We start from the raw sequence: 26,933 nt of genomic DNA, 5'->3' as shown, positions 1-26,933 counted from the left end.
TCAAGGTGGGAGTGTGTGACGGAGGAGATCTGTTCACGTTGCAGCAGCCAGGAAGCAAACACCGATTGGGAGTGGGTGGAGGCCCAGTATGTCCTTCAAGGGCACACCCCCAGTGACCTAACCTCCCCGCTCCAGGCCCTAACTCCTAAAGGGTCTACCACATCCGGATAGTGCTACAGGTGGGGGACCAAGCCTTTAACACTTGGCCTTTGGAGGCCTCTTATCCAAACCATAGCATTCAGGGGACTGAGGCTTCAGCTATAAAATAAGGGGATTGGTGTGGACACCGTCTGGCACACCTTCCAGCAAGAACAGCTAGGACCACCCTACTCCAAATCCCATGGCTCCATCTGAGGCCTCTTCCAAAGAGGCCCATCTGCCATTCAGAGTGAAGACCCCTCTAGAGCTCACCATGCACAGCCTCATGGGAGATCCCCCTGGGCTCCTCTTCTAAGTCCTGTGGCTCTGCAGAAGGCCTCTTCCAGCACTAACTGCCTGGAGTTCTGTTGGAAGTTTAAAATCCCAAGATTCTATACTACTATGCTACATGAAAAGCTTCTTTTTCTTGGGGGAGGGTATGCCTACTAGATCTCCTGCTCAAAGCACAGAGGAGAAAACCCTAAGGAGAGCCTAGACTGTCATGCTGTTGTCCTTCCAGATAAGACCAGAGGCTGGCCCTGCTGGGAAACAGACAGACGGGGCCACTGTAAGGCTCAGACATCAGTCAGAGCCTACATCTGGGACACTCAGATTCCTGGTGCCCAGTGCTCAGCCATTCAGACTGCCATCACTAGGGACCAAGATGGCGGCATGCCAGTTCCACACACAATATTTCCTTCTTCTATGCATAAGGGCTCCACTTCCCTGCTCCTTTGTGCAGCCTGGGGAAGCATAGGAGGAAAGTCTGCCTCATCTTTTGAATGTGAAAGAATTAGCTCTCAAGGAGGCCACTAGTAAGTGGATGAGTTGCTCAGCCAGGGCTGCGGGAGTCTGGAGATGCTTCCTCTCGAGTCTGAAGTGATTCCAAGCTCTCTTTTAGAGTTAATGCTTTCAGAAGAATTACTATGTGCTGAGCACTGTGCTCAGCACTCAACCTGTATTAGCTTATTTTATCTTCACAACACACTGTGGGTATGTATTATTACTATTCCATTTTTTGTGGGGGAGGGTACCAGGGATTGAACTCAGGGGCACCCGATCACTGAGCCACATCTCAGCCCTATTTTGTATGTATTTAGAGTCAGGGTCTCACTGAGTTGCTTAGTGCCTTGCTTTTGCTGAGACTGGCTTTGAACTTGTGATCCTCCTGCCTCAGCCTTCCAAGCTGTTGGGATCACAGGCATGTGCCACTGTATCCTGCGCTATTCCATTTTAAAGATGAGAAAATTGAGGCTTGGAGAAGTAAAACCGCTTGCTCAGAATTAGTGACAGAACTGAACTGACCTCAGGCCTGAGAGCCACACCAGCCTGGATTCTTAACCAGAGCACTTGGTGCGAGGTCTTTGGAATTTGGTGGCTGCTCCTTGGGTTTTGTAACTTGGACAGGCATGGTGAGGCCCCAGCTCTGTGAAGTCAGTGCTCATGGAGAAAGACCAGAGAGAAACAGGCACTGAAGGACAAGGCCGGTGGAGACCAACAGGTAGTCCAGGTCAAGTTTATAAAGGTCCACTGAACCCAACCAGGGCTGGGTCAGGAAAGAGGCTTGGCCAGGGCCAGGAGGAGGTCCTCTTCCTGAGGGAAGAGTGCTTTTCAGTATTGGGAACCTTTTTACCTGCCCTCTACTCAGCCCTGCAGCAGATGAGGGGTGCTCGTGGAAGCAGGGGGTGGCCTTGGGGAGGTCTGGGTCCCGATCGTTTGGCACATCTATTTCTTGCCTTTCTCTTTTCTGTTCGGCATTGTAGAGGGCAGGTGACAAACGTCAGGCCCCCTTGCCAACTGGCTTTTGACTAGATTGACCCAGTAAGAGGTGCTGGAGGAAGATGGGGCAGGAGAGAAGAGGTCTGGCTATTTCTCCCCTTCCCCAGCCTTGGTGGCGTCTCTGGCTCTGGCCCCACCCTCTCCACAGCTCTGGCTCCCACTGGGAAGCCCCCCCCGCTCCTGAACTTTTGGCCCACCACCTTCTCCCTTTGTTTTTCCAGGCATGGGGGGTAGTGACAGTTTTCACTGCTGAGATCTCTGGATGCCAAGTGCCCAAGTGCCCTCTCTACATTCCCTCCATGGAACCTGGGCTCTGGTCTCCCAACGGGACCCTGCCTACCCCAGGCCAGCTGGGATTCGGGGCAGAGTCTCTCTGGGAAAACTCCCAAATGTGAGGGTGACCAGAAGCCCCATTCTAGACACCAGTATGCGCCTAGGGTGCTAAGTTAGGTGACCGTGAACAGAACTCTGCAGCCCAGTGGATCTCAGACCAGGAGCCTTGGTGACAGGCAGGTCTGAGGCAGTAGAATGCCTTGCTGTCCATCAGGATTCATTCTGTCACCCACGTTCTCCCAGCTTCCATAAGAATCCAGACTGGGGGGGGGGGGGGCGGGCACGGTGACACATGCTGCAGTCCCAGCAGCTTGGGAGTCTGAGACAGGAGGATCTCAAATTCAAAGCCAAGCTCAGCAACTTAGCAAGTCCCTAAGCAACTCAAAGTAACCCTGTCTCTAAATAAAATATAAAAAGGGCTAGGGACGTGGCTCCATGGCACCTCTGGGTTCAATCCCCGGCACCAAAAAAAGGATAAAAAGAATCCCAACTGAGCCACTACCTATCTGTGTGACCTCAGCAAGTTACTAAACCTTTCTGGATCTCAGTGTCCTCACCTGTGCTATAGGTAAAATAATGGTCCCCCTCCCATGGTTGCTGTGTGGATGGAAGGAGACAGAGCTTGGCGCGTCTCCTGGAGAGCCAGTCAGTGGTGCCATTATTAACAGCAATAGACTGGACAGCACGTGGGTCAAATGGCCTGCCTCTGAGGACCTTCAGAAAGCAGGGGCAGGGGACCAAAGGGGGTTCCCAGAGTGGGGCAGTCAAACTGGGATGTGCCAAGATTTGAGGGTCTGTGAATCGGGGGGCCATATGTTGGCTCCACTCCAAAGACTGGTGCCCATTTCCCTGGCACCTCACACTCCGGTACATCCTCTGTTTGCTCAGTGTCAGCTGGGAGTCCGAGCTGCGAAATCTTCAGCCCCTGAGGAGGAGACAGAGGCCTTGCATCTCTCCTGCCATTTTAGTCTGAGACGGGGAGCAGGTGAGGGGGGCGGAGGAGCCCCACAAACCTCAGGCACTCTCCCAGGTGCTTCTATTTGTCAAGGGATCACTGTGTATTATGAGGCTTTGTCTTCCACGTGCTGAAGAGGTATGATATGTTGTCATCATCAACAATATCCCCATTTTATAAAGGCATTGAACCTCAGAGAGATTTAAGAACCAGCCTAAGTCACACAGCCAGAATGAGGAAGGGCCAGTATCCCCATCTTATCTGACAGAAGCAGAGGAGTTGCGGTGTCTCTGCCTGGGGCTTCTCACCAGGCAGGCACTGGGGCTGGCATCTGAGTGCAGGAGGGGACCGTTCTCAGAACCAGACTGTGCCCAGCTGGAGCCTCCAGGCCTGTCCTACCCTTGGGATGTATGACAGATATTGAAAGCAAGGGGAAGGCTTGAAAAGGATGGTCTACTCGGAGGCTGGCCTCTGCTGAGGCTGTGTGCGTGTGTGCGTGTGCATGTGTGTGGCTGGCATTATTTGCTGTCTGGGAGGGAAGGGCTGGGTGGTTGCCGCTCTCATCCGTGTCTCGATTCCTAGGAAATGCTCAGCTGTTTTCCTAGAGAGTTGACTCTAGTCCCTTGTTCTCTACAACGTCAAAGAGAGGTTACCAGGGCACTCATCAATTCAGACTTGACCAACCTCTCTGAGACTCCAAGCCAGAAGGTGACTGGTACCTTGGTGGCCCACCAGGTGAGGATAGGCTGCTGCAGAATATCTCGTCCCTAGACCCACCACCCTCGGAGGTCAACCTCCAGTGGCCCTCCAGCCATGCTCCAGTGGCTCCCTCACTTCAGCCCCCCAGGGTACAGCCTGCAGTGAATCAGGAGTGGGAGCCCGGGGGTCAGTCTGAATCTCAGCCTGGACTCACAGGAACTGAGACTCTTGGGCACATGCCTTCATCACTCCTTCTGAGACTTGGTTTCCTCATCTGTTCAATGGGCATGATGCCTTCCCATGGGCAGGTGCCAGCTTCCGCCTCTTCCCTTCTTTCATCCTTCCTTCCGCATCCCCACCCTCTCCCCTGGCCACTTGGCCACCTAGCTGCTGGGCCCTCCTTTCCCAGAACCCTGCCAGCTGCAGCCTCTGGGCATCAAGGAGACAGTGGTTTCCCCATCCTTTCCTGTGGCCTGCCCCAGGGCCAGCTCCCCTGAGAGCAAAGGCCCCAGAGCGGGAGCCTCAGGCCCCACCCTTTACGTAAACACTAGTTGGGCACCAGCTGAGCTCAGGAGGGAAGCGCTCCCAGCTCCTCACCTCCTCCAGCCCCTGCCACTGGAGATTCCAGGGGAAGGGCCAGGCAAATCTGGCGCCCTGGCACCCAGGCCGACTCGCTGCTGGAAACAGTCACTTGGGGCCAAACCTCAGGCTGAAGGTGGACGGGACTTAGAAGTCCCTGAGCTGGCCTGTCGGCCTCCCTGCACAGCACCCGGGGCTGACCCAGAAAGGACGCTTAAGTCTCTCCTTCAAACACTTCCAGTGGCCATGAGAGACATTCATGAGTGGGACCCTGAGTTCGATCCCCAGCACCTAAATAAAGCAAAATAAATAATATCAGCCTTGTTTCATTGGGAAAGTTTAGCAAATACTCAATCTCTCATTCAAATACGAAAATAAGAATCACCAGACTCTGTCCTCTGGAACCAGACCATTGATATGTTGGTTTGTTTCCTTTCAGTTCTTTTTCTAGCATTTATTTTATCATTTTATTCTTTTTACTAAAAATGGAATCATATTGTTGAATAACTTTTCCCCCTTAGCAATATATTTGAACAGTTCTCGTGTCTTTATTTACTTCAGACACATATTTTCAGGGCTTTTTTTTTTCCATATAATCATGAAAAAGGTATTTCTAAAAAAAATTTTTTTTGTAGTTGTAGAGGGACAGAATACCTTTATTTTATTTGTTTATTTTTATGTGGTGCTGAGGATGGAACCCAGTGCCTCACGCATGCTAGGCAAGCGCTCTACCACTGGGCCACCACCCCAGACCCCAAAAAGGTATTTTTTAATGGTTGAGATCCATATCAATCTCATTAGGATCATTCCATTTATGTCAGTATTTTTTCTTACTTAAAAAGTAATACAGGGTGGGCTGGGGCTGGGGCTCAAGCGGTAGCACGCTTACCTGGCATGCCTGTGGCCCAGGTTCGATCCTCAGCACCACATACAAACAAAGATGTTGTGTCCGCCGAAAACTAAAAAATAAATATTAAAATTCTCTCTCTTTCTCTCTCTCTCTCTTTAAAAAAAAAAAAAAAGAGTAATACAGGGGCTGGGGCTGTAGCTCAGTGGTAAAGCGCCCGCCTAGCACATGGGAGGCACTGGGTTTGATCCTCAGTACCACATAGAATAAATAAATAAAGATTTTTTTAAAAAAAGCAATGCATTCTTGGAGAAAACATAGATACACAAATAAAAGAACATGAAAATCCCCATAGCCTCCCCACTGTGAATTAACTCTGCTAATATTTTAGTTTTTAAAATTCTGTCTTTTTCTGTTTATATGTCAATGTGTAAAAATGTCTTGATTTAGAACTTCCAGGTCTACAGAACTGTGAGCAATGAATATTGTTATTCATAAATTACTCAGTCTAATTTAAAGTAAAATTGTAAACATACAGTTCATCCTTTTTAATTTAGTTTTCATTATTATTTTGAACCCCACTGGGTTCAATCCCAGTACCAAAAAGAAAAAAAAAGATAGAGAGAGAGAGAGAGAGAGAGAGAGAGAGAGAGAGAGAGAGAGAGAGAATAAAGAAAGGAAAGGGGGGGAGCCTTTCCAGAGTATATAATTAATATCTTATTTTTTTCTCCTCTTATTTGACAGTGAATATTTCTCATTAAATATTTTGGCAATTCTAAATTTTTAGTGACTGATATTCCATAACATACATTGTAGATTCATCACCTTATAGATTCATCACCTTATAGATTCATTACCTTATTTGGGTATTTGGGTTTTGTCACTTTTAGCTGGGCACAGTGGCACATGCCTGTAATCCCAGTGGCTCAGGAGGCTGAGACAGGAGGATCGCAAGTTCAAAGCCAGCCTCGGCAACAGCAAGGCTGCTAAGCAACTCAGTGAGACCCCATCTCTAAATGAAATACAAAATAGGGCTGGGGATGGGGCTCAGTGGTCAAGTGCCCCTGGGTTCAATCCCCAGTACCAAAAATAAAAGCCACTTTTATGTTTAAAGCTTGTCAGAGGAGGAGACCCCAGGCTTTACTCTCTAAGCTGTGGGTGCCACTGAAGCCACCATATTCAGGAGCCGGGATGGTCTGTAGCTTGAAAGCAGCTCAGGGACCCAGTTGATTTCTTGCTAACAAAATGCAACTTTTGTTTTGGCAGCAGGTGTCCCCTGCTTCTCCCACTGCAGGGAAAGTCACAGGCGTGGGTGGGCAGTTCCGGGGGAGGAGAGGAGGTCCAGGTGGAGTGAAGGAAGTGCCAGAGGAGATGGCTAACTCTCAGGAGCCAAGGGAACGCTGGCCCTGGAGAGGCAGGGGCAACTTGTTGGGGCCTATTCATTCCTCACTCAGGTTCAACCGATGCTTATGAGCCAAGCCACTATCCTGGGCCACTGTCTTTCCTATTCCCATTCCCCCCACTCCCCTTCATTCCCCTTTGTCTAATCCAATAAACTTCTATTCCACCCACCCTTATTGTGGGTCAGCATCCACATATCAGAACATTCCGTCTTTGGTTTCTTGGGACTGGCTTATTTCACTTAGCATGATAGTCTCCAGATCCATCTATTTACCAGCAACTTTTATAATTTCATTCTTCTTCATGGTTGACTAATATTCCACTGTGTATATATACCACATTTTATTAACCTATTTATCTATTGAGAAATTAAGTTTTACAGAGCTTAGCAGTTTAGCACTCAATAAATGGTAGATATTGTTATTAATTTAATTAAAATTTATTTATCCATTTACATTGCCTCCAGGTACATAATTCCAGCAAGAGACCCCAAATAAGATGTACAAAATGTCTCCCACTCCGTGAGGCTCCTGGTGGTGAACGTCCAGTCCTGGTCATCCTCATGCTCGCCACCCTCACATGACTTGACTTCTGGCCTCATGAGCTCTGCAGCTGCACCCTCCCACAACTTTAGAAGTACAATCATAGAATCCAGGGCTCCAAAGTGTGGACCCTTATCCACCCTTAGCACCTGCCCCAGCAGGGGAGAGCTCTTCTCAGCTCCTTTGAGATGGAGATGCAGGTGGATGCAGGTAAGATGAGGAGAAGGAGGACCTGAGGTCCCTACTTTCTGCTCCATGCTTTCGGGGGAGTCCAGGCCTGGCCATCCATCGTCTCCATGCTCAGGGCCAAGCAGCTGCAGAGGCTGCAGGTTGCTATGAGGTGGGACAGACTCTGCAGGGTCACTGTCGGTAATGATGTTTTCAAGTGCTCATGGATGGTGTGGTTGCCATGGTGATGCCCTTGGTTCTGAACAGGCAGTAGCCTCTCTTGAGTTGTGAGTCAGGTTCTGTTTTATTTTTTTTTAAAAAACAAAACCAGGCGCCCTGACCCATGGGAGACAAAGCGGAGCTGCAGGTGGAGGCCGCGGCGTCGCGGCGGGGGTGTGAATCAGCAGTGCTATGTGCAGTCCTGGGGTCCCCTGATGCCAGCTGGCCCCGCTTGCTGTGGGCCTGGGAGCATCCGCAGAGGTAAGCGGGGAGGCCGGACCTCAATCTGTGGCCCAGGAGGTGAACACGATCAGAACCCACTCTCCCGGTTGGAAGCCACTTCCTAGGAGGCAGGTCCCATGCCTCAGCTGCAGTCCCAGGACCAAAATGGAACTCCAGGGACTCTGGCCTGCTCCTCAGGGCCCACAGAGGTGGAGCCTGCGCTGGCCAGCCTCAGCCAAGTGAAGGACGGGGCCTGGCCCAGAGATGACCAGTGCTGAGCTGGCCCACCCACGAGTGTGACACACAGGAGCACCCGCCCCGACGTCCAGGCTGAACCCAGTCATCCCTTTGAGAGGGGCAGGGTCCTGGAAAGACCAGGGAGGCCACAAAAATGTTCTCCCAGGGCCTGAACTTGTGGGGTGGGGCTCCCTTTCCCAGCACTCCACAGGGGAGGGTAAAGGCAGTAATGACTCGGGCCTCAATGCCGGGCCTGTGTCACCCTCCAGGGGAATGATACAGGAACCCTCTTCCTTGGCTTGGACACGGTCCCAGCACCTTAGACCTATAGGTGTAGGGGCCAGGGAGCCTGCTCATGTGTCTGGGCTCCCAGAGATTGGGTAGGAGGGATTGATTCCTTCCTCTCCCATAGTCTGATGGCCGAGAGACTTGCCTCCGAACCAGCCCTGGACTCCCAGTCCTGCTCCACCTCGGCCTCCGTCATTTCGCATTATTGATTATAGTGGAGGGGTCAGTAGGTGCCCAGCTCTCTGTGACTGAGCCCCCACCCCCATCGTGGTGTGGGGTGTGATGCAGCCATAGCACCTTCTCCCAGGGCAGCTGGGAGGGTGAGATGCAATCGTATTTGCAGATGTTTCCCACAGAACCTGGCCGGCGCAGACAAGCAGAAGTGACTCTTACCAGAGCTGACTTTTGTTCAGGCCCTGAGCCCATCTTGCCTGGCTAACGGCTACAGTCTCTTGACGTCACTGGTCCATTGCAGTCTTGCTCATCTCCAATCCCTGGTCCACGCCGCAGCGGAGTGATTTATCTAAATGCAGTCCCAACCATGTGATTTTCCTCCGTAGAACCTACCGATGGCTCTCATTTGCCTTCAGGGTAACTCTTAGATGGTCAACAAGGTCCCTCCACGTCTAGCCATTGGCTGCCCTCTCCTGCCCCGTATTTCCTCACACGTTCCTGGCCATAAGCAAGTGTGAGAAGTGTTCTCCAGACACTTCTGATTCTAGCCTCATCTGTACCTTCTGAATTTTTGCCGCCTTCTTCCCTCGGTCCAGAGCATCCTTTCCTCTTTCTGGGCACCTAGCAAACACCTGCCCCTCCCCTTCAAGAACAGATCCTGAAGATTCCCACCATCCTGAAACCTCTCTTCAAGCACAGAGCCCACCCCTTCCTCCTCTGAGCCGCTTTGGTGCCCTCCATAAAGACAATTACCCTTGACACTGCCATGATTGCTGTCCAGGCCTGAGACCCTTTCCAGTTTCATGAGGGCAGCATGGATTCTAATTTCCATATCCCTGGAACACACGGGAGCATCACATCTAGAGATGAGTGTCCCTGGATGAATGAATGAAGATATAGAAGAGGAAACTGAGGCCCAGACAGGAGTAGTGACGGGGCTGATGTGGAGTCGGCAAGCCTGTAACTCCAGCGGCTCTGACTCCAGGGACTCTGGACCATTCACTTGTTCCTCAGTCACTTCCTAAGTGCCAGTGAGACTCCAGACACTGTGTTGTACCCTGATACAAAGATCCAGGAGCCACCTGGCCCTCAGGAGCCCACAGGCAGGTGGAACAGAATGACCATGTCCTTTATTACAAACTGTGACGGAGGGTGTAGCAGCGGCTGCAGGAAATCCAGGGATATGGTGGTGAGAGGAAGCCACTAGCTCTGGCTGAATGTTTGTTTCCCCATCAAAATTCGTACATTGAGGGGCTGGGGTTGTGGCGCAATGGTAGAGTGCTCGCCTCGTATGCCTGAGACACTGGGTTTGATCCTCAGCATCACATAAATATAAAATAAAGATATTGTGTCCACCTAAAACTAAAATAAATAAATATATATATTTTTTAAAAATTCATACATTGAGGTCGGGCACAGTGGCACATACCGTAATCCTAGCCGGCTTGGGAGGCTGAGGCAGGAGGATGGAGAGTTCAAAGCCAGCCTCAGAAACTTTGCAAGGCCCTAAGCAACTCAGTGAGACCCTGTCTCTAAATAAAACATCAAAAAGGGCTGGGGATGTGGCTCCATGGTTAAGTAGCCCTGGGTTCAAAGACCTGTATGTAAGTGTGTGTGTGTGTGTGTGTGTGTGTCATATGTTGAAATCCTTGCCCTCAAGGTGCGGGTATCAGGAGTGGTCTTTGGGAGGTGAGTAGGTTCTGATGGTATTAGGAGGGGGTGGAGCCCTCATGAATGGGATTAGAGCTTTTATAAAAGAGGCTGGAGGGAGACTCCCTTACCCCCTTTGCATACGAAGGCACAGCAAAAATATGGCCATCTATGAACCAGAAAGCAGGCTCTCCTTAGACAGAAGCTGCTGGCACTTGATCTTGGACTTCCAGCCTCCAGAACAGTTGGAAATACCTCTCTCTTGTTTCTAAGCCATCCAGCCTCCAGTCGTTTGTTATAGCAGCTCAGATGGACTGTTCCTGTCTCCAGTCTCCCTCCCCAAGCCCTAGAGGTCAAGTTCCCTAAAGCCACCAGGCCAGGGCAGCAATGCTGTAGGTGCTGTCAACACAGGTGAACAGGGGCGCGCGCGCACACACACACACACACACACACACAACAGGTGACCTGAGTATGCTTTGCCCCGTGGAGCAGGGCAGGTGCCACATGACACTGCTGAGCCTCTAAGCAGTCAGGCATAAGGTTGTGAGACCGGACAGCAGAGCCCTGGCGGACACCTACCCCACACAGGCCCTGCGCATAGTGGGCGTCTTGAGCCTCTCCAGGCAGGCCCCACAGACAAGGTGGATATGGTTTCTCTCCCCATTTTCAGATGGAAAAAAAAAAATGAGACTTAGATTTCAATGACTTTCCCAAACCCTGTGCCGGGTCAGGGGAGGTACCGGAAGCTGAGTCTGCCGCTCCTGAGGGCAATCGGGCCTGGAGTCTGCACCAGGCCTTCTGTTGGGCCCCAGGGATGCCAAGGTCCCTGCCTCTCGTGGGCGACGGATAACTACCTAGGGACAAGAGCCCAGTTTGGCCCTTCAGACAGAATCATGACGGAGCCGCCATCCCCGTGGGCTCTAGAGCTGGCTCCTCATGCCACGCCTTCAGTTTGGAGCTTTGGATCCCAAACGTCAGCGACGTCAAGTCAGCCTCCCGCTCAGACCCTCTGAAGGCGTCCACCCATCAAGTCCAGGCCTTGCGCAGAACCCCAGGGACCACACCTCCTCCTTATCCAGCCCTTTCCTTATCTCCTTCCTCTGAGTCCCACCCTGCTACATCTGGAGCGAGACAAGGTCCTCCAGTGGCGACCTTTGCTCTTCCCTTCCCTCTCTCCTGGACACTATCTCCAGATGGGCCCATGGCCAACTCCCTCTCACCCTCAGGTCCTGCCTCTTCATAGAGGCCATGTCTGTCCACGGTGCCCAAATAGTGGCCCTGTCAGGCCTGGCAAAGTTGCTTCAAGGCGCTGTGTCTGTAGTCGGCCCGGGGACATCCAGTGCCTAGTTGACCACTCGCCCATGACCCGCCCTCCTCCCAGCACCTACAGGTGGAAACCTGCCCAGTTGTTTCACGACTGCATCCTAGGAGCCAAGGGTAGTGCCTGGCGCACAGTAGGAACGCAGTCCTTTTTGGTGACATAATGGATGGATGACCCCTCCGCTTCCTCCCCTTTATAATGATCCTGCAGCCAGGTGTTGAGAGTGGAAGCCGCTCAGCCTGGAGGCTTGGCTGGTGCATAACTAGATCCTGCTGTGGTTGCTGTCGCCTGGTTGTTACTTTGTTTCCACTGTCCCATGGGGGAGATAAGGTGGGAATAAAGCCCTCGGCTTCAGCCTGGGGCCCAGCAGCAGCCCTTCCACAAGCTCTTGGCCCCATCTGCCAAGGTCATCGTCAAGGTCTGGGTCTGATGGTCAGGAGCCCTCCCGTCCCCCCTGGGCTCGGGGCAGTGGGCAGAGCCCAGATCAGGCTGCAGAAACCCGTGATTACCCCCAGCAGCAGGCCCCACATCAAAGCCAATCTCAGAGGGGCGAGGCCTCAAGATAAATGGAAGATTAAAGAAGGCTTGGTCTCCACAGGCCACAGGGAGCGGCGGCCGGCTGCCGGCCACAGAGGGGAGGCCCTAACACAGCCCTGGCTGCCGCCATCTTGGGGGGCAAGATGAGGGGGTGTCCAGGCCTGAGCAAGGGGAGCCAGGAAGGGTACCCTTCGGGGACCCTGCTTGGGTCTGGGTTCCCATGACTGTGTTTCAGCCGGCCCTCCAATCCCTGCCTCTTTCTTAACCCTTTCCCCTCCAGGCGGCCTCCAAGAGGCTCAGCCCAGGAACCTGGGCCTCTCTTTGAGAGCCTTTGTTTGGTCATTGGGTTTGGTCATTGGGGTTTGCTCCCTCCAGCCAGGGAGCCTGTAATGACGACCTCCTGGCCTCAGCCTTCCTCCCCAGGGAAGGTCTGTAATTAGTGCAGAAGGCGAGGCTGGCGAAGCTCAGACAATGTCATTTGAACCAGGATGAGACAGGGCTCAATTGCTAGTCTGCACATTTTTTTTTTTTTTCTGGTGCCATTTCATATACAAAACTCTGGCAAGCTTAACCCTTTCCTGGTTGGGCCCTGAGCCGGGGCTTCAGCCTGGCATCCTATCTGCCCCTGGGCCCCCTCTGCGTCATTCTTGACTCCCCCAAACCCCAATTCAGGTGAGTCATAGATTTTGACTTATCTAACATCTGCCAATCAATCATCCAGGGAGCTTTGGCTTGGTGCCAGGCACCAAAGGGAAGGGACCCAAGGGACTGTCTCCCTTCCTGTCAGCAAGAAGATTCCAGTCCTCTGGGCAGTGACGGAATGCACACTAGAGACAGGAGCAGGGCAGGAAGAATCAGATGATGAGGACCAGTGTAAGGCAGAGAAGGGAGCCAGGTGAGGGTGGGCATGTGGAAGACTGGCATAAATGTGTCCAGGGAGCCATCTTTCTGGAGCAGGGTTTTTCTGTAGTCAGGGCTTGAGGCTGAACTCACAGGGAAAGGATAGACAGGAAAAACCAGCCCCAGGTGGGGACTGACATCAGAGCAATTGTGACAGGCAGAGGTTGTCCCTTTCTCCCTCATATCCTGAATCACTTATTCTGAATCCTAGAACTACTGTTCATCTCACACTGAGCTAAAACCTATTGGATAACAGAGCTGGGTTCCCCCCACTGGACTGGGTACAGCAGCCCTGAGCAGGTACACAAGAGGTACTCAATAAATAAATAGTTGACCTGAAATGACAATATGGAAGGAATGGAGAATATACACAGACACACAGACACACACACACACACACACACACACACACACACACACAGAGTTTCCCAGAGGGATGCAAATTCTAACCCCAGATCCCTTGCAAATCATATCACAGTCTCCCTAATATATAAAGAGTTTCTAGAAATCAACAATACCAACCACCAATTTTAAAAGGATCAAAGAATATGAATAGAGTCTACAGAAAAGGAAACATAAATTGTTTAACTGTAAAAAGGTACTCACTCCTAATGAAGGAAAAAGCAAATTAAAAATACACTGGAGGCGCTGGGGCTATGGCTCAGTGATACAGCGCTTCCCTTGTATGTGTGAGGCACTGGGTTCGATCCTTGGCACCACATAAAAACAAATAAATAAAAAAATACACTGGAAACTATTTCTTATCCAGCAGAGTAGAAAAATGTAAAAGTTCAATAATATCCTCAGTTTGAGAGAGTACAGAATCTGCCCATTTCTGGTAGGGCTATAAATTGGTACAAGCTATTTGAGCATATTTTTTTATCTTACATATATATATTTACTTGAGCATACCTTTCAGCATTACAAAAGCATGTTTCCTTTGGCTCAGCAGTCCTTCCTCTGAGAATTCATCCTACAGCTACACAGCATTTGGACAAGACCATCACTGTGGCATTGTTCTTTATAGTAAAAAACCAGAAACCATTCAAGTGTCCATCAATAGGGGACAGGTAAATAAATTCCAGAGCAGTCATACAATGGGTGGCTATGCAGGTATTGAGAAAAGAAAAAAAAAAGAATGAGGAAGTTCTGTATGTACTAATACCAGATGATCTCCAAGATAAATTAAGTGAAAACAAAACCATGCAGAACAGTGTGTATAATACCCTCCTTTTCAGTTAAAAAGAGAGAGAAGAAATATTACATGTTTAAATATTACACGGGCGAACACACACACACACACACAGCAAAGAAGGATACCCAAGAAAGTAATAAAATTGATTATATGTTGGTGGAAGGGTGGGAGCTTAGTGGTTAGGATATAAGATGTAGAGAGGAGAGGATCACTTCTCATTATATTTCCTTGCTATTTTTTGAGTCAGTGAATGCATTATCTATTTTTAAAATATTTTAAAAAATAGACTACCTCTACTTAGGACTGGGAATACTGGGGTCTTCCCAAGTAGCTGGGTCAAGGTGATTCTACCTTGGTTCACTGCCTCTCTGTCACTTTTCCTTCTTTTTCTTGTCAAGTTTTCCTGAGACCCTAGATTCCCATGAAGTCCATACTTTTCCAAATCATGCCTGCAAAGTATGGACTAGGAAATCAGACCAATATGCTGTGTGACCTTGGGCAAGTTACTTCATCTTTCTGAGCCTTAGGAAAATGGTCATCTTAGTACCAGGATTGTGGTGAGGCATAACAGAAAACTCATAGGAAGTGCTTCACACAGATTCCGAGACATGATAAGCGCCGCATTGAATAGATGCACCCGACTCACGGCTCATATTATTGACCACTGTTTTTATTGGATTGCTAGTTGTTGTCTTACTGATTTATTGGAGCTCTTTATAGATTCAGAGGATCGAGTTAAGCATTGCGGCGAGCTGGCACCAGGGCCACGGTAAATGGCAGTTTGTGAAAGTCATCATGTTTCTTTGGCCATTTCCCTTCCGCACCATGCATGCTGCTATCTGAAGGCACCTCACGTCCAACACCCCAGGGCTCCCAGGGCGGCCCCAAGAATGGCTCCTTGTCTCCGCATCTTTCCCTATGTCTGCCCTGGATCGGAGATTGCCATTCTCCAAGGCACCTCCAGCGGCGGTTCCCAGAATAAAACTCCCTTCCAGCCCAGGTTAGGCTCATTCTTTTTTTTTTTTTTTCTTTTTTTGGCAGGGCGGGGGGGCACAGGTACTGTGGATTGAACTCGGGGGGCACTCAACCCCTGAGCCCCATCCCCAGCCCTATTTTGTGTTTTATTTAGAGACAGGGTCTCACTGAGTTGCTTAGCGCCTTGGTGTTGCTGGCTTTAGCGATCCTCCTGCCTCAGCCTCCTGAGCTGCTGGATCACAGGCGTGTGCTACCATGCATTCCTCAGGGGCCCCCATCTTTCTTGAGGAGCAGCTACATGGTGTCAGCTCCTGTAGGAAATAAATTCATCCTCGAGGGTGTGGAAGGCCTTCCTGGGAAGCCCAGGTTGTCCTGGGGGGGTGGGGGGGGAAGAGGCCCTGGGGGCAGGCTGATGGGTGTGGGAGGCCCCTTTCCTGGTCCCTGGACCCCCATGTTTGCTTGTCATCCATGCGTCTTCCTCTGGGGAATTGGTCCAGAGGCTCCAGAAACGTTCCTTGGAGCATCTGGAACATATATTTGCTGTAAGGGTGATGGCCAAGGCTGCTCAGCCATGGAGGCTGGGGCTGGTCCCTGGGGATGGAGATGCCCAGGGCTCCCAGGGCCCTCTCAAGGCACATGACAGGGGGTGACATCCCCATCTGGACATGCTCCTCAGAGGAACCTTGGTGAGAGGCAAAGGCTGAGTCCGCAAAGGCCTCCAACTTCTCGAGCTTTCCAGAAAGCCCCCTGATTACCATGCAACCTGTCCAAACCCAGAGTCTGGGGCAGCAGAAAGATCAAGTCAAATAGATACAAGATCAAATTTCCAACTCTCCTTTTGAATAACTGTGTGACCTTGGCCAAATAACACAACCTCTCTGGGCCTCACTTTCTTCAACCTGTCTCACTTCTAAGGTATTTGAAAAGCCCTCTGGACAATGGAATCTGACGGTTTTTAAAAGAGGAAAAAGAATATGGAGAAAGGGGATTAAAACATAAAAGGAAGGCAGGTTGCAGTTAGTCTGTGACATGAGCATGAGATCCTGTTGCAAGAGGGGAACCTCAGCCACTTCTTCTCTGTGCTTGCTCCCAGCCTGAGTAAAGAAGGAAATGCAAAGAGCTACAAAATTCAGAGTTAGGCTCAGGTGAAGGTCAGTGATAGAGCACTTGCCTGGCATTTTGAGGCAATGGGCTCCGTCCCAGTATTGCAAAAAAAGAAAAAAAAAAAATCCAAAAGGTCTATTAGATAAAAAAGTCAGTTTGGGGCTCTTTTTAAAAAATATTTTTTTTTTTTTTAGTTTTAAGTGGACACAATATCTTTATTTTACATTTATGTGGTGCTGAGGATTGAACTCAGTGCCTCAAACATGCTAAGCAAGCACTCCACCACTGAGCCACAACCTCAGCCTCAATTTTGGGCTCTTAAATCAAAGAAACTACTCTTTCCTGGGTCTCCCTAAAGTGGCAAGTTACAGGGTTGGGGTGATAAATGTGCAGTGGGCCTCTCTCCTAGATGGGAGTAATTCTACCTCCTAAGATCTTTGTGAGTTTGAAATAGAATAAAATGCTTGAGTAGACAGACTTGGTGAAATAGGCCTATAATCCCAGTGACTTGGGAGGCTGAGGCAGGAGGATCAAAAGTTCAAGGCCAGCCTGGGCAATTTATCTAGACTGTCTCAAAATGATAAATAAAAAGGGCTGGAGAAGTCACTCAGTAGAGTTTGCCTAGCGTGTGCAAAGCCCTGGGCTCAATCCCCAGGAAAAAATATATGCTATAAATAAATAAATAAATAAATAAATATCTTGACAGTGACACACAGAGCACACAGAGTGGCTGGCACATAATAGGTGCTTAATACATGCTCATTTCCTTCCTTCCTCTACTCTGCCTGCTCCCCACAAGGGGATCTGTGAGATCCTACGGGCGTTCAGCATTTATTGAATACCTACTACGTGCCAGATTCGGGGTGAGTCAAACCTGGCTGGTGTCTGCCTGGCTGTCCCCAGCTCCCCACTGACCCACACCGCTCACTGCCAGCAACCCCATTGGGTTTCGGGGCTCAGCCTCCTCCCCAGCGCAGCCATAAACCCCAGCAGCCATGCTGCTGTGGCTTCCCCTTCATTCCCCACATAGCTCCAGGCTGCTCCCTCCGACCACCACATTCATGGAGCCTGGCCACGTGCAAAAGCACAATTAATATTCCACTCAGTCTCCCCCCAGCCCTGCTGCCTATTGGGAGAAGATGGAAACCAGATTTGCAGCCGCACGCGCTGGCATGGACGTGCAGAGGCGGGCCGCCCTTAGGTGTGAGCTGGCGTTTTCTCCATCGGAGGCGCGCACATGCGCAGATGGCGCACGGCCCCAGTGGGGTCCACGCCTTGTGCGCGCACAGGGTCACCGCTGTGGGATGTAGGCTCAGTTCCTGCTGAAAGCAGCCTGGAGGACTCCTGGGCGCCTCACCCGGAGGGTCACATTTGCATCCTGGGCCCAGGGAAACCAAGTCCCACAGTTTGAGCTGGTAGGACAGAATCTGAGAGCCTGTCCTGCCTAGAATGCTCACTTGACGGGAAACTCTGAGGCCCTGGCTTAACCTTGCCTATTAACATTCCCCACTGAACTGAATCGGGATTGTTGTGTTTTAGCAAAGTCTCTGATTTGAAGGCCCCATGCTGCTGCCTCTCAGCTTCTTGGTAGCAAGCCACCTCGGCCTCATAGCCTTGGAGGTTGGGGAAACCGAGGCCTGGGGAGACAGGGACATAGCACCAGACTAGGGCCTCCAACTTTCCATGCCTCTGCCCTTCCTCTTAGGTTCATAGTTTTTGCTCTGCCAGCCCTAGGTGGAGCAGGATTTGCAGGGAGTGTCCCCAACATGAGGACTTCTCAAGGCAGGAGGAAAAAAAAAAAAATGGCTTTGTTGATTTTTCCCTCATTACTTTAGGCTGAACAAGCAAAGGAGATGGGGGACTCAGGAATCATGAGTGTATGTCTTTGAGGGATGGAGCCAGGTGGCCTGGGCTATGGAAGCATCTAGAAGCGAAGTTGGTGCAGGTGATTCAAGCCGGAGGAGAGAAGGGTGAATTCAGAGCAGGAGAGCAAAGCAGGAAGCGGGTGGAGCTGTTCCCCAGGCAGCCGGCAGACAGAGGGCCAAGGGGCGTGCCCGCCTCCAGTCCAAAGATGGGACAGTAGAGCAGAAATTCAGGGAAAAAGACGCTAAACCAATTACCAGGAAAAGGAGCTGGAAAGGAGGCAAGTGTTTTCTTAGTCCTTAAGGAACTTCAGTCTTCAGAGAATTTAAAGAGGAAAAAAAATCTATCTTTAAGGCCTTTCTCTAAGGCAGGGTGGCCAATGAATCACTCATTGCTGAGGAAGGTCCTGGAAGGCTCTCCCCTCAGCTCCTGCCTCTCCCCAGTGAGCAAACCCAGTTCATCTGGGGTGAGTGGAAAGGGCCCTTGGTTGGAAGCCTGGAGGCCTAGCTCTCAGTCCTAGCTCTGTCTCATGCAGTGGGGACCCAGGATAAGCCAGCCATAGTCCCAGGCCCTGGTTTCCTGTGGAAGAAAGGAGTGCAAGTTCCCTGAGCCTTAGTATTCTCATCTGCAGATTGGGGATGCTAATGACATCATCTTCTCCTGAATCTTACATGTCATTCACGTATGGTGCATCCGTTATTTTCTGTATATTAAGGGGGAAAAAATCCACTAAACTGTGACTTACCATCAATTATAAGACACAGTCTGAACTTCAGAGGTATTAAAATGTATAAAAAGTGCATCTCACAATTGATCACTATGATACTTCTCTTACAAACTTGTTCCGAGAATTAAAAGAGATCATGTATTTAGTGCCTGGCACAAAGCAAGTTCTCGATAAATGCCGTGTATTTTTATGGTTCAGGGTGGAGAGAGAAAAGGAGAACACCAAGGTGAGTGACAGCTGTGGTCTGAGGTCCCCCCACCACCACCCTGCTGTTTCCTGGACTCCAGCTGCAGCCCAGGCTGGGGGCACAGGGAGCGCAGTCATGCAGCCCATTTTAGGGAGCCACAAGAGAACAAAGAGCTCCGTCTGCACCCCGGAAGTCAGCCTAATCTCCAGGATGAATATGTTTTCATTTCTCAGAAGTTCCTGTTGGAGTGTGCCAAAGTGTTTTTCCTTTACGATCCAGGCAAACAAGGCAGGTTTACTTTGGGCGACCTTCTCACTACCACCCCAGGCCTGCCTTCCCCATGTCAACACCCACCTCGCACCCTCCCGGAGGCTCCAGGACGACCTGGAAACCCAGTGCCAGGCTTTTCCCCAGCTCCCCAGGCCCCGTCTTGATGAGGGCACATTTAGAAGATCCTTGGCAAGGCAGGACCCTAAGGGACATGAGTACTTCCCCATCATACAGCTGTGAAAACTAAGACCCAGAGAAAGTCAGAGACTCCCCCAGGATGTAAGTGTGTGACAGTCCCCTGCCAAGACCCCAAATCCTCTAAACATGGGCACACACACACACACACACACACACACACCATTCCTGCCCTTGCTCACAGATCCGCCTGGCAGGACCCTTTCTCTGCCCCCTCCTCCAGTGTGTGTGTCACTGATGTCACTGACAGTGTCAGGATGCCTTTATGCATGAGGCTCTTGTTCAGAGCTGAAGCAGCTGCCCCCGAGCATTAACCAGGTGTTCCTAAGTCCTTAACGACAGGGACGGCTGCCAGCCATGCTTTCCCTGCTCTGAAGTATCTGGGGATATGGAGGTAGTGTTCACAGACCCAAGCCTGGCCTGGGGATGGGGGATGGGGGTGGGACCAGGTCCAGGGACCAGGAGGGAGGAAACAAACCCTTTCTGTTGGGTCAGAACTCAGACTTCAGACCCAGTGAGCCATGTCATTCTATCTCCTGGAGAATGTTGAAGATAGGGTGGGTGTGTTGCTCAGTGGGAGAGCACTTGCCTCCAATGCATAGGCCCTGGGTTCAATCCCCAGCCCAGGAGGAAAATGGAACAGATGCATTGCTGACCACACCCTACAGAAGGCTGCAGGGGCAGCTGGCACAATTCTTGTCAGTGCTTGCACAGAATAGAGACTCAATGTGACCATCAGTGCCTATTTGTGTAGGGTGTTGGAGTTTCATATGCCTTGTGTCACTCTTAGGCGCTGGCTGCCCTACTGTGCAAGCCTTTCCCTCTCCTCTACGTATTGTTCCCTCTGTCCAGAATGCCTTTCCTCCATTTTGCCCTACAGTGACCCCAGTTCATGATTCAGCTCTCAGCTTACCCGTGACTTGCCTTACCCACGGTCACATCACACTACTGTATTTCCTCACAGTCCTTACCACTCTCGGAAATTATCATCTTTAAATTTTTTCCCATATTTTCTTCCACCCACCTCTGAAGTCCCTCATTCACTTAGGGATATAAGTTCTGAGTCACAACACCTCCAGTGAGTGCCTGGTCTAGGGACCATTCATAGTAGATGGCCAGTAATACGTAGAATGTATGAATCAGTCCTCCGGCATCTTCATCTCAGCCAGGCTTTGCCATCCCCTTCATTCCAGGAAAGAAAATGATCACGCTCTTACTTTACGCCAGGCTCTGCCCTGCCTCTTCCCTCTCTGTCCCCGCCACCCTCCTCCCTGCCACCGGGATTTCTCTGGGGAGATCCTGTCTCTCAGACTCCAGGAGTGCCGGAACCAGAATGTCTCCCCAGGATTATTTTCAATGGTTTCCTGGGGTGTTCACCTGGGTAAGAAAAAGGAAAGACAGGACACTCTAATCCTACTTATCTAAAACTATATAATCTTCCCCAATCATTTAAATGGTACCTGTGTCTCTAATTACAGAGCAGGCTGGGGGGAACACAGGCACAACTTCCAGCCAACCTCAGGCTGAGGGACTCCAGCTCAGGAGCCGGGACTCCAGACACCTGCTGCCACAAGCTCATCCACAATAGACTGGCTTGTCATCCAGCCAGTCACCGCTCCCCTTGCCCTGAGAAGGATCAGCCACATTCTCAGTATTTTAATGGGCCCCGGGTTAGCCAGAAACAATGCATTTGGGGAAAATACCCATAGCCCCAGCACCCCAATTCTACTAGCCATTGTTTTTGTTTTTTACAGTGCTGGGGATTGAACCCGGGGCCTCCAAACCCTACCACTGTTCTGAAAGTGAACTGATGTCTTTTGGGCCCAGCCTAAACTTCTCAGAGTGCATTGCTGGAAAACTAATCCCCAGAGCATGGGCTGCAATCCCAACTTCTCAGGAGCAAACTCTGCAGGAGGCCTGGGAGCTAATAGTCATGTGACAGCCTGAAGGGTCAGAACTTCACTGTCCAGAACTGTGTCAACTGGGTCATGAGATGAAGGAAAAGCCACCTGCCCACCTGCCGGCCCCAGGCTAGCAAACAACTGCTGTCACAGGTCATTGTGAGCCCTTCTCCTGTTTTGGCTCCCAGAGAATGATTTTTGTGATACCCAGTGGCTTAGCTGTGATGACATCTCTGCGTAAAAGCCTTCTGGTTCCTGAGCTCTTTACCCAAACAAGGAGGACACACTTAATCCTATTAATGACTTCTGGGCAGGAAACTGTATCCAGCCCTCCAAGGGAGCCCCTGTCTGAAATACTTCCATTTGTTCAGGTGCTTGGTGATTGTTTATCAGCCCTTTCAAGAGATTAAGTTGTATGCTGGGGCAGGCCACTTAGGTAATGGATCCAAGGGGACCTGGGAATGTCAGGTGCCTGTGGAATGTGCAGCCAGCCAGCACCTCACCACACAGCAGCTGTTCCCCAACTTCCTGCCTTTCAGAACCACTGGTGATTGACAAGAGGGGCACTCACCTCATTTCTTGCTTTTCACGCATCCCTTCCACTCACAGGAAGTACAGTTCTTGCCCTAAGGAGTGTCATCTGTATGTTGGGGATCAGTGGTGGCGGGGTTCTTAGATATGTGAGCAAACGACTTCTCTATCATGGAAACAAGGGGGTAAGTACATCCCGTCCTGAGTGCACAGGGGTGGTAACTGCTCCACCCTGAGACTTCAGGGAAGGCTTCCTGGAGGAGGAGAAGTGAGAGCTAAGAAGCTGAACTCTTCCCCACTGAGGGAAGGTCTCTGGAGGAGCCTGCGAGATGGAGTTGCCTGACTTTGGGTTTGGTTCCGGCTTTAACAAGAAGGCTGGGAGAATAAAAATATTAGCTTCCTCATCGAGTTACAGGAACACGGCTGGTAAAGCCTCCACAAGATGCTGGTGTTCCAGGAACACCGTTATCGGTTCTAGGACGCTGTTGCTCTAAGCCCCTTCCTTGAGCGGTCAGAGAACAGAGACTGGCCCAGAAGCCTGGCTCGCAGATGTCTCTTTAAAAGGGGAGGGACGGTTCCTCAAGCCACGCCCTCCTCTCATTAATATTGAGTTATCGTGAATATTGATGTGGGGGCGTGGCGCCTCGGCCAGCTGGGCTTACCAGCCAGGGGTTCCCGGTTTCACAGAGAGGAAAGTGACAGAAGCTGTGCAGAGGGAGACGCAGAGAAAGCGCAGCGGCCGGCAGCCACACCGTCTCGGGGGAGCGCTCAGCTCCCCCACCCCCGGCTCCCACCCGGTCCGGGGGGCTCCTCCAGTCGGCAGCCCCACCCCCGGGCTCCCCATGGAAGGCAGCTTTGCCCCGGGAGGAGCAGGAGGAGGAGTCGGCTAAATGCCCACGGTGCGCCCAGGGCCCCGGAGCCCAGCCCGCTCTGTGCCGCAGCCCTAAGGCCCCCGCGCCCCCGACCCGGGGCCGCGCCGCCTCCGCCCGCCCCTCCCCCGGGGCTTCGCCCGGGACCTGCCCCCCGCCCGCTCGCCCGCGCTCAGGCAGGAGCTCTGTGCTGGGCTCGCCGCCGCCCTGGAGTGAGGGAGCCCCGCCAAGGGGGTCCCGGAGCCGGCCGCGATGGACGCTGTCTTGGAACCCTTCCCGGCCGACAGGCTGTTCCCCGGATCCAGCTTCCTGGACTTGGGGGATCTGAACGAATCGGATTTCCTCAACAATGCGGTAAGCGGAGGGTCTCCTTCCCCACTGCACAACTCGCGGCCCTCGTCGCGGCGCGTTTGGGCCCCCAGAAAGACCCGACTACACCTCATTTGGGCAGGAACCGGGGAGGGGGCTGGGTGCAGGGTGCCCTGGAGGAACACGTGCTGAGAGCTCTGAGATTTGGCGAGTAGGTCCCTCGACACCTCCCTTAACCCGCATCCTGGAGAGGAGGCTCGAGGCTTGGGCCAGGGCGCGCCGCTCCTGGGGGTTCAGTTCGTGCAAACATTGACCTCCGCCTTCTAAGAGCAAGAGATTTCGAGGAGCCCGGGCCACCGGATTCTGCGATATGAGCTTGAGAAACACCAATTCTGCCCCCACCCATGTCTCCTAGCTGTCCCCTACTCGCCCCAGGGTTCTGGGACCTGGTCCGGCGCAAAGTGGCGGCGCCCCTTCTTGCGCCCCCTTTAGGGCCTTGGTGGTTCGGCTTCTGTATCTCCGCTGGGGGGCGCAGAGGGGAGCTTCAGAGGCCCAGAGACCCGACGATGCTCTTAGCGGATCCGAGCCAGACCCAGGTTCGGAACCAGGCCCAGAAACTTAGGGGTGATTCCTTGACTACCCTGGAAAGTCAGGACCAAGACCTCCCAGAGAGGGATCTGAGGCTCAGGGCAACACAGGATGATTGCTCAGAGGGAGGACTTCTCTCCATCTCTGTCTCTAGGTCACCGTTCCGTGTCTCTTTCCTCATGTCTCTTCTGAGTTTCTCTCTCTCTCTCTCTCTGAGTCTCTGCCCCTCTCCCCCGCCCCTCCTCCCGTGATTTCATGACCGTTTCTGACTCTGGGCTTGTCTTTCTCCTTTCTTTCTCTTTCCCTCCCTCCCTAAGGAAACGTGGCTCTCTCTTTTCTTTCCTCCCTCCCTCCCTCTCTCAGGCTCAGCCTTAGGCCTAGATGGGGGAGGGGCATGGGCTCAGTAAAGGAGGAAATATCTAGGTTCAGAAGGGCTTGCACCGATCTCAAGAATCTGGGAGATTTGGGGAGTCTAATGAAGTACCCTCACACACACAGCAGTGAACCACCAGTTGCGCCAAACTCATAAATGCGCTCCTGCATTTATGCACACACACTCACACACACACTCAACCCCTGGTCAAACACATAAGGGCCTCTCTACCTGCTGGCTTCTACCTTCTTTAAGATAAACTTGGCCACACGAGAGCCAAGTCCTTGGAAGGCTTGAGCATCTTGCATTTCCTTCTAAACTATCCCAGGTGATGAGATTGATGTGGGCATACATTTCTAAGAGACAGGAACCTGAACTGGGGAGACATGGGGTCTAGGTCTCTCTGGTTTCCCTTATACAGCACATCTGTGTTACCTGCTCTCTTAGGAAGGCCCCTCGTCCCAGTCAGACAAACAGGCTAAGAGGACAAAGAGAGTTTACACTGGGCAGAGAGGACTGGAATCTAGTCCTGGCTCTGCTTCCTCTGTGAGCTTGAGCCATGTCTCCCACTTGCCCCCATCCAGGCCTCAGTTTCCTTGTCTGTAAAATGGGGAAAGGTCGGGTCAGGTCTTTCTAAGGATGGTTCTGGAACAGCTCCTGGGAATCAAGCAGTGGATTTCTGCAGCTCCACACACCCCCTGGGTACTGACAAGAAATTTGGTGAGAGAGAAGAGGGCTTGCTGGAACTCAGCCCATCTGATCCAGGGGTGCCCTTGAGCCCCCCGCAAGCTTCCCTCAGCCCTTGGCAGCTCTGGTGAGGTTTTTGAGTGGACTGTGCTCCACCCACAGCTCCTCAGCTCAGCATCCCCAGCTGCTCCTTTGGTCCAGCCCAGGAAAGGAGCTCTGATTGGATCAGACAGTGGTAACCAGCATAGGGACACTGGGGAGGGAAAGTCCTGCTGGGCACACTCCTGCCCTGATGCCTGGGAACGGCCAGGTGAGATGGGAGAGAGGAAAAGGTATCTAAGGGCACCGAGAAAGATCTCCCCGGCTAGGAATCCGGAGATTTGTGCCTGGCTATGCTTCTGCCGCTAGCCAGGTGGGCGGTTCAGACAAGTGGTTTTCCTTTTGGGCCTTGGTTCCCTCATCCAAAAAATGAGGGTATCAGAACCTTCCCCGTGACATTATTTATTGGTGCATGATAATTTTACATAATAATGGGGCTCATTATGCCATATTCATACATGCACATAATTTGCTCAACTCATGGCATTATTGTAAAGATTCAGTGAAAAAAATTAATGTGGCCTAAATAAAGCCTGGCATATAAGAGTCCACAGCCGAATTGTTCCAGAGACTGGATGGGGTGGTAGTGGGAGCTACTCAGCCAGGGGTGCCTTCTCTGGGGCTTCCATTTCCATGCTAGGGTCCCTTCCGGCAGGGATCCCATAGAACACTGTCCCAACTCTCTCTTCATTGTGCAAGAGGACAGGAAAATGTTTCCAGGGGTGAGGACTAAAAAAAAAAAAAAAAAAAAAAAAACAGTATATGTACAAAAGATGAAAGAAAGTGTTTTCAATCTCCCTAAAAATCCAGATCTAGGCCTTTAAGTCATGTGGAAAACCTAGAGCTCTGTTGCTCTAAACATAAGAAGCCAAGTGTATGCTCACCTTGACTCAGTCTGTGACAAACGCCAGCTCGCACAGGAGCCTGAGGACACACGGTCAAGGCCTGCGGGTTGCAGGTGGCTAAGGTGCTTTTTCTTCTGTGAGCCTTCGTGTGGCTACAGTCCTGTTCTCAGAGACCGCCCTCCCAAGTGCTCCCTTCCTGCCAGATGTGGGGGCTTCTCCTCCCTGCCCAGTTTCTGATGTACTCCCCCTTCCACTGTACCCTGAGATCAACCCTTAGCCCCTGGGTATGCATTAAAAAAAAGGTCTGGATTGAGAGTTGGAGTAGAGGACCAGAGGGAGAGCAGGCCGTGGCACCAGGAGGTGGAGACACGAAGTCTGTGCGTGTCTTACCCTCATCTTGCTCCGGGAAGGAATGGCTGTTTCTCCAGAGGGAGCTGGCTCTGGATCCCAGAGAGCACCAGCTGGGAGGGGGTGGGGAGGTCGAGGAGGAAGAGGAGGAGGAAGAGTTCTGTTGTCTCAGAGGGGAGCAGCAGGAAGCTGCAGGGATGTTTGCCCAGTACACTCATTCACCTCCCGAGCAGCTGGGGAGGCCAGGTGTGGGAATGGCGGGGACCCAGGGACCAACCCCAGGGGAAGGCAGCTGGGGGAGCTGCGGCTGATTGCTGCTCCCCAGATCCCCAGCCTGGCTTCTCCTGAGATAACTGGGGAAAGCAGAGAACCACCCCCATCCCCAGCCTTTGGAGGATTTAGGGAGATTAGAGAAGTATGCGTGTTTGGATGCGCCTGTGTGGGTGGGCCTTTTACAGTCCTCAAAAGGGGCGGGTGTGTGTGTCTTTAAATTCTCACAACAGGAAAGAGGACAGAGGGCCAGGGCACAGAGCAGAGTAGAATCCACTAGAAAAGAATGGATGAAGAAAAGCTACTAGAGGAGCCCAACTCTTAGGGCTTCTATTCAAAAAGCGAGACTTCCTCAGACACGCTCTCACCCAGACCTTGAGTTTCAGGTAGGGTTTCTTCTGTTTTGTTTTTGCCTCCACTGTTGAGGGACCAAGTTCCTCAAAGGCAGGGGCCTTGCTCTCTGTCCCCAGGACCTAGCACAGTGCTTGCACTTGCACGGGGTAGGCCACAACCAGCTGCTGATAGCTGGATGGCTGGATGAATGAATGAATGAGGTCCAGGCCAGACTCCACATTTTTCAGGGATAAGAGAAAGGAGTGCTTAAGCCT

The 26,933-nt window shown here is 51.6% G+C and overlaps 1 protein-coding gene across 3 annotated transcripts in view; it reads left to right on the top strand.

Moving 5' to 3' along the window:
* The first annotated feature begins 23,058 nt into the window (after positions 1-23,058).
* Creb3l1 (cAMP responsive element binding protein 3 like 1) overlaps positions 23,059-26,933 on the top strand; it is a 32,444-nt gene continuing 28,569 nt past the window's right edge. For all 3 annotated transcript variants that reach the window (XM_077797622.1, XM_077797623.1, XM_026399172.2), the window contains exon 1: positions 23,059-23,160. In XM_077797622.1, coding sequence (XP_077653748.1) covers positions 23,059-23,160 — 102 coding nt within the window. The remainder of the gene's footprint in view (positions 23,161-26,933) is intronic.

This window comes from Urocitellus parryii, chromosome 4 (assembly GCF_045843805.1).
Source record: "Urocitellus parryii isolate mUroPar1 chromosome 4, mUroPar1.hap1, whole genome shotgun sequence".
NCBI lineage: Eukaryota > Metazoa > Chordata > Mammalia > Rodentia > Sciuridae > Urocitellus > Urocitellus parryii.
This window is presented reverse-complemented; position numbering and strand designations above follow the sequence as displayed.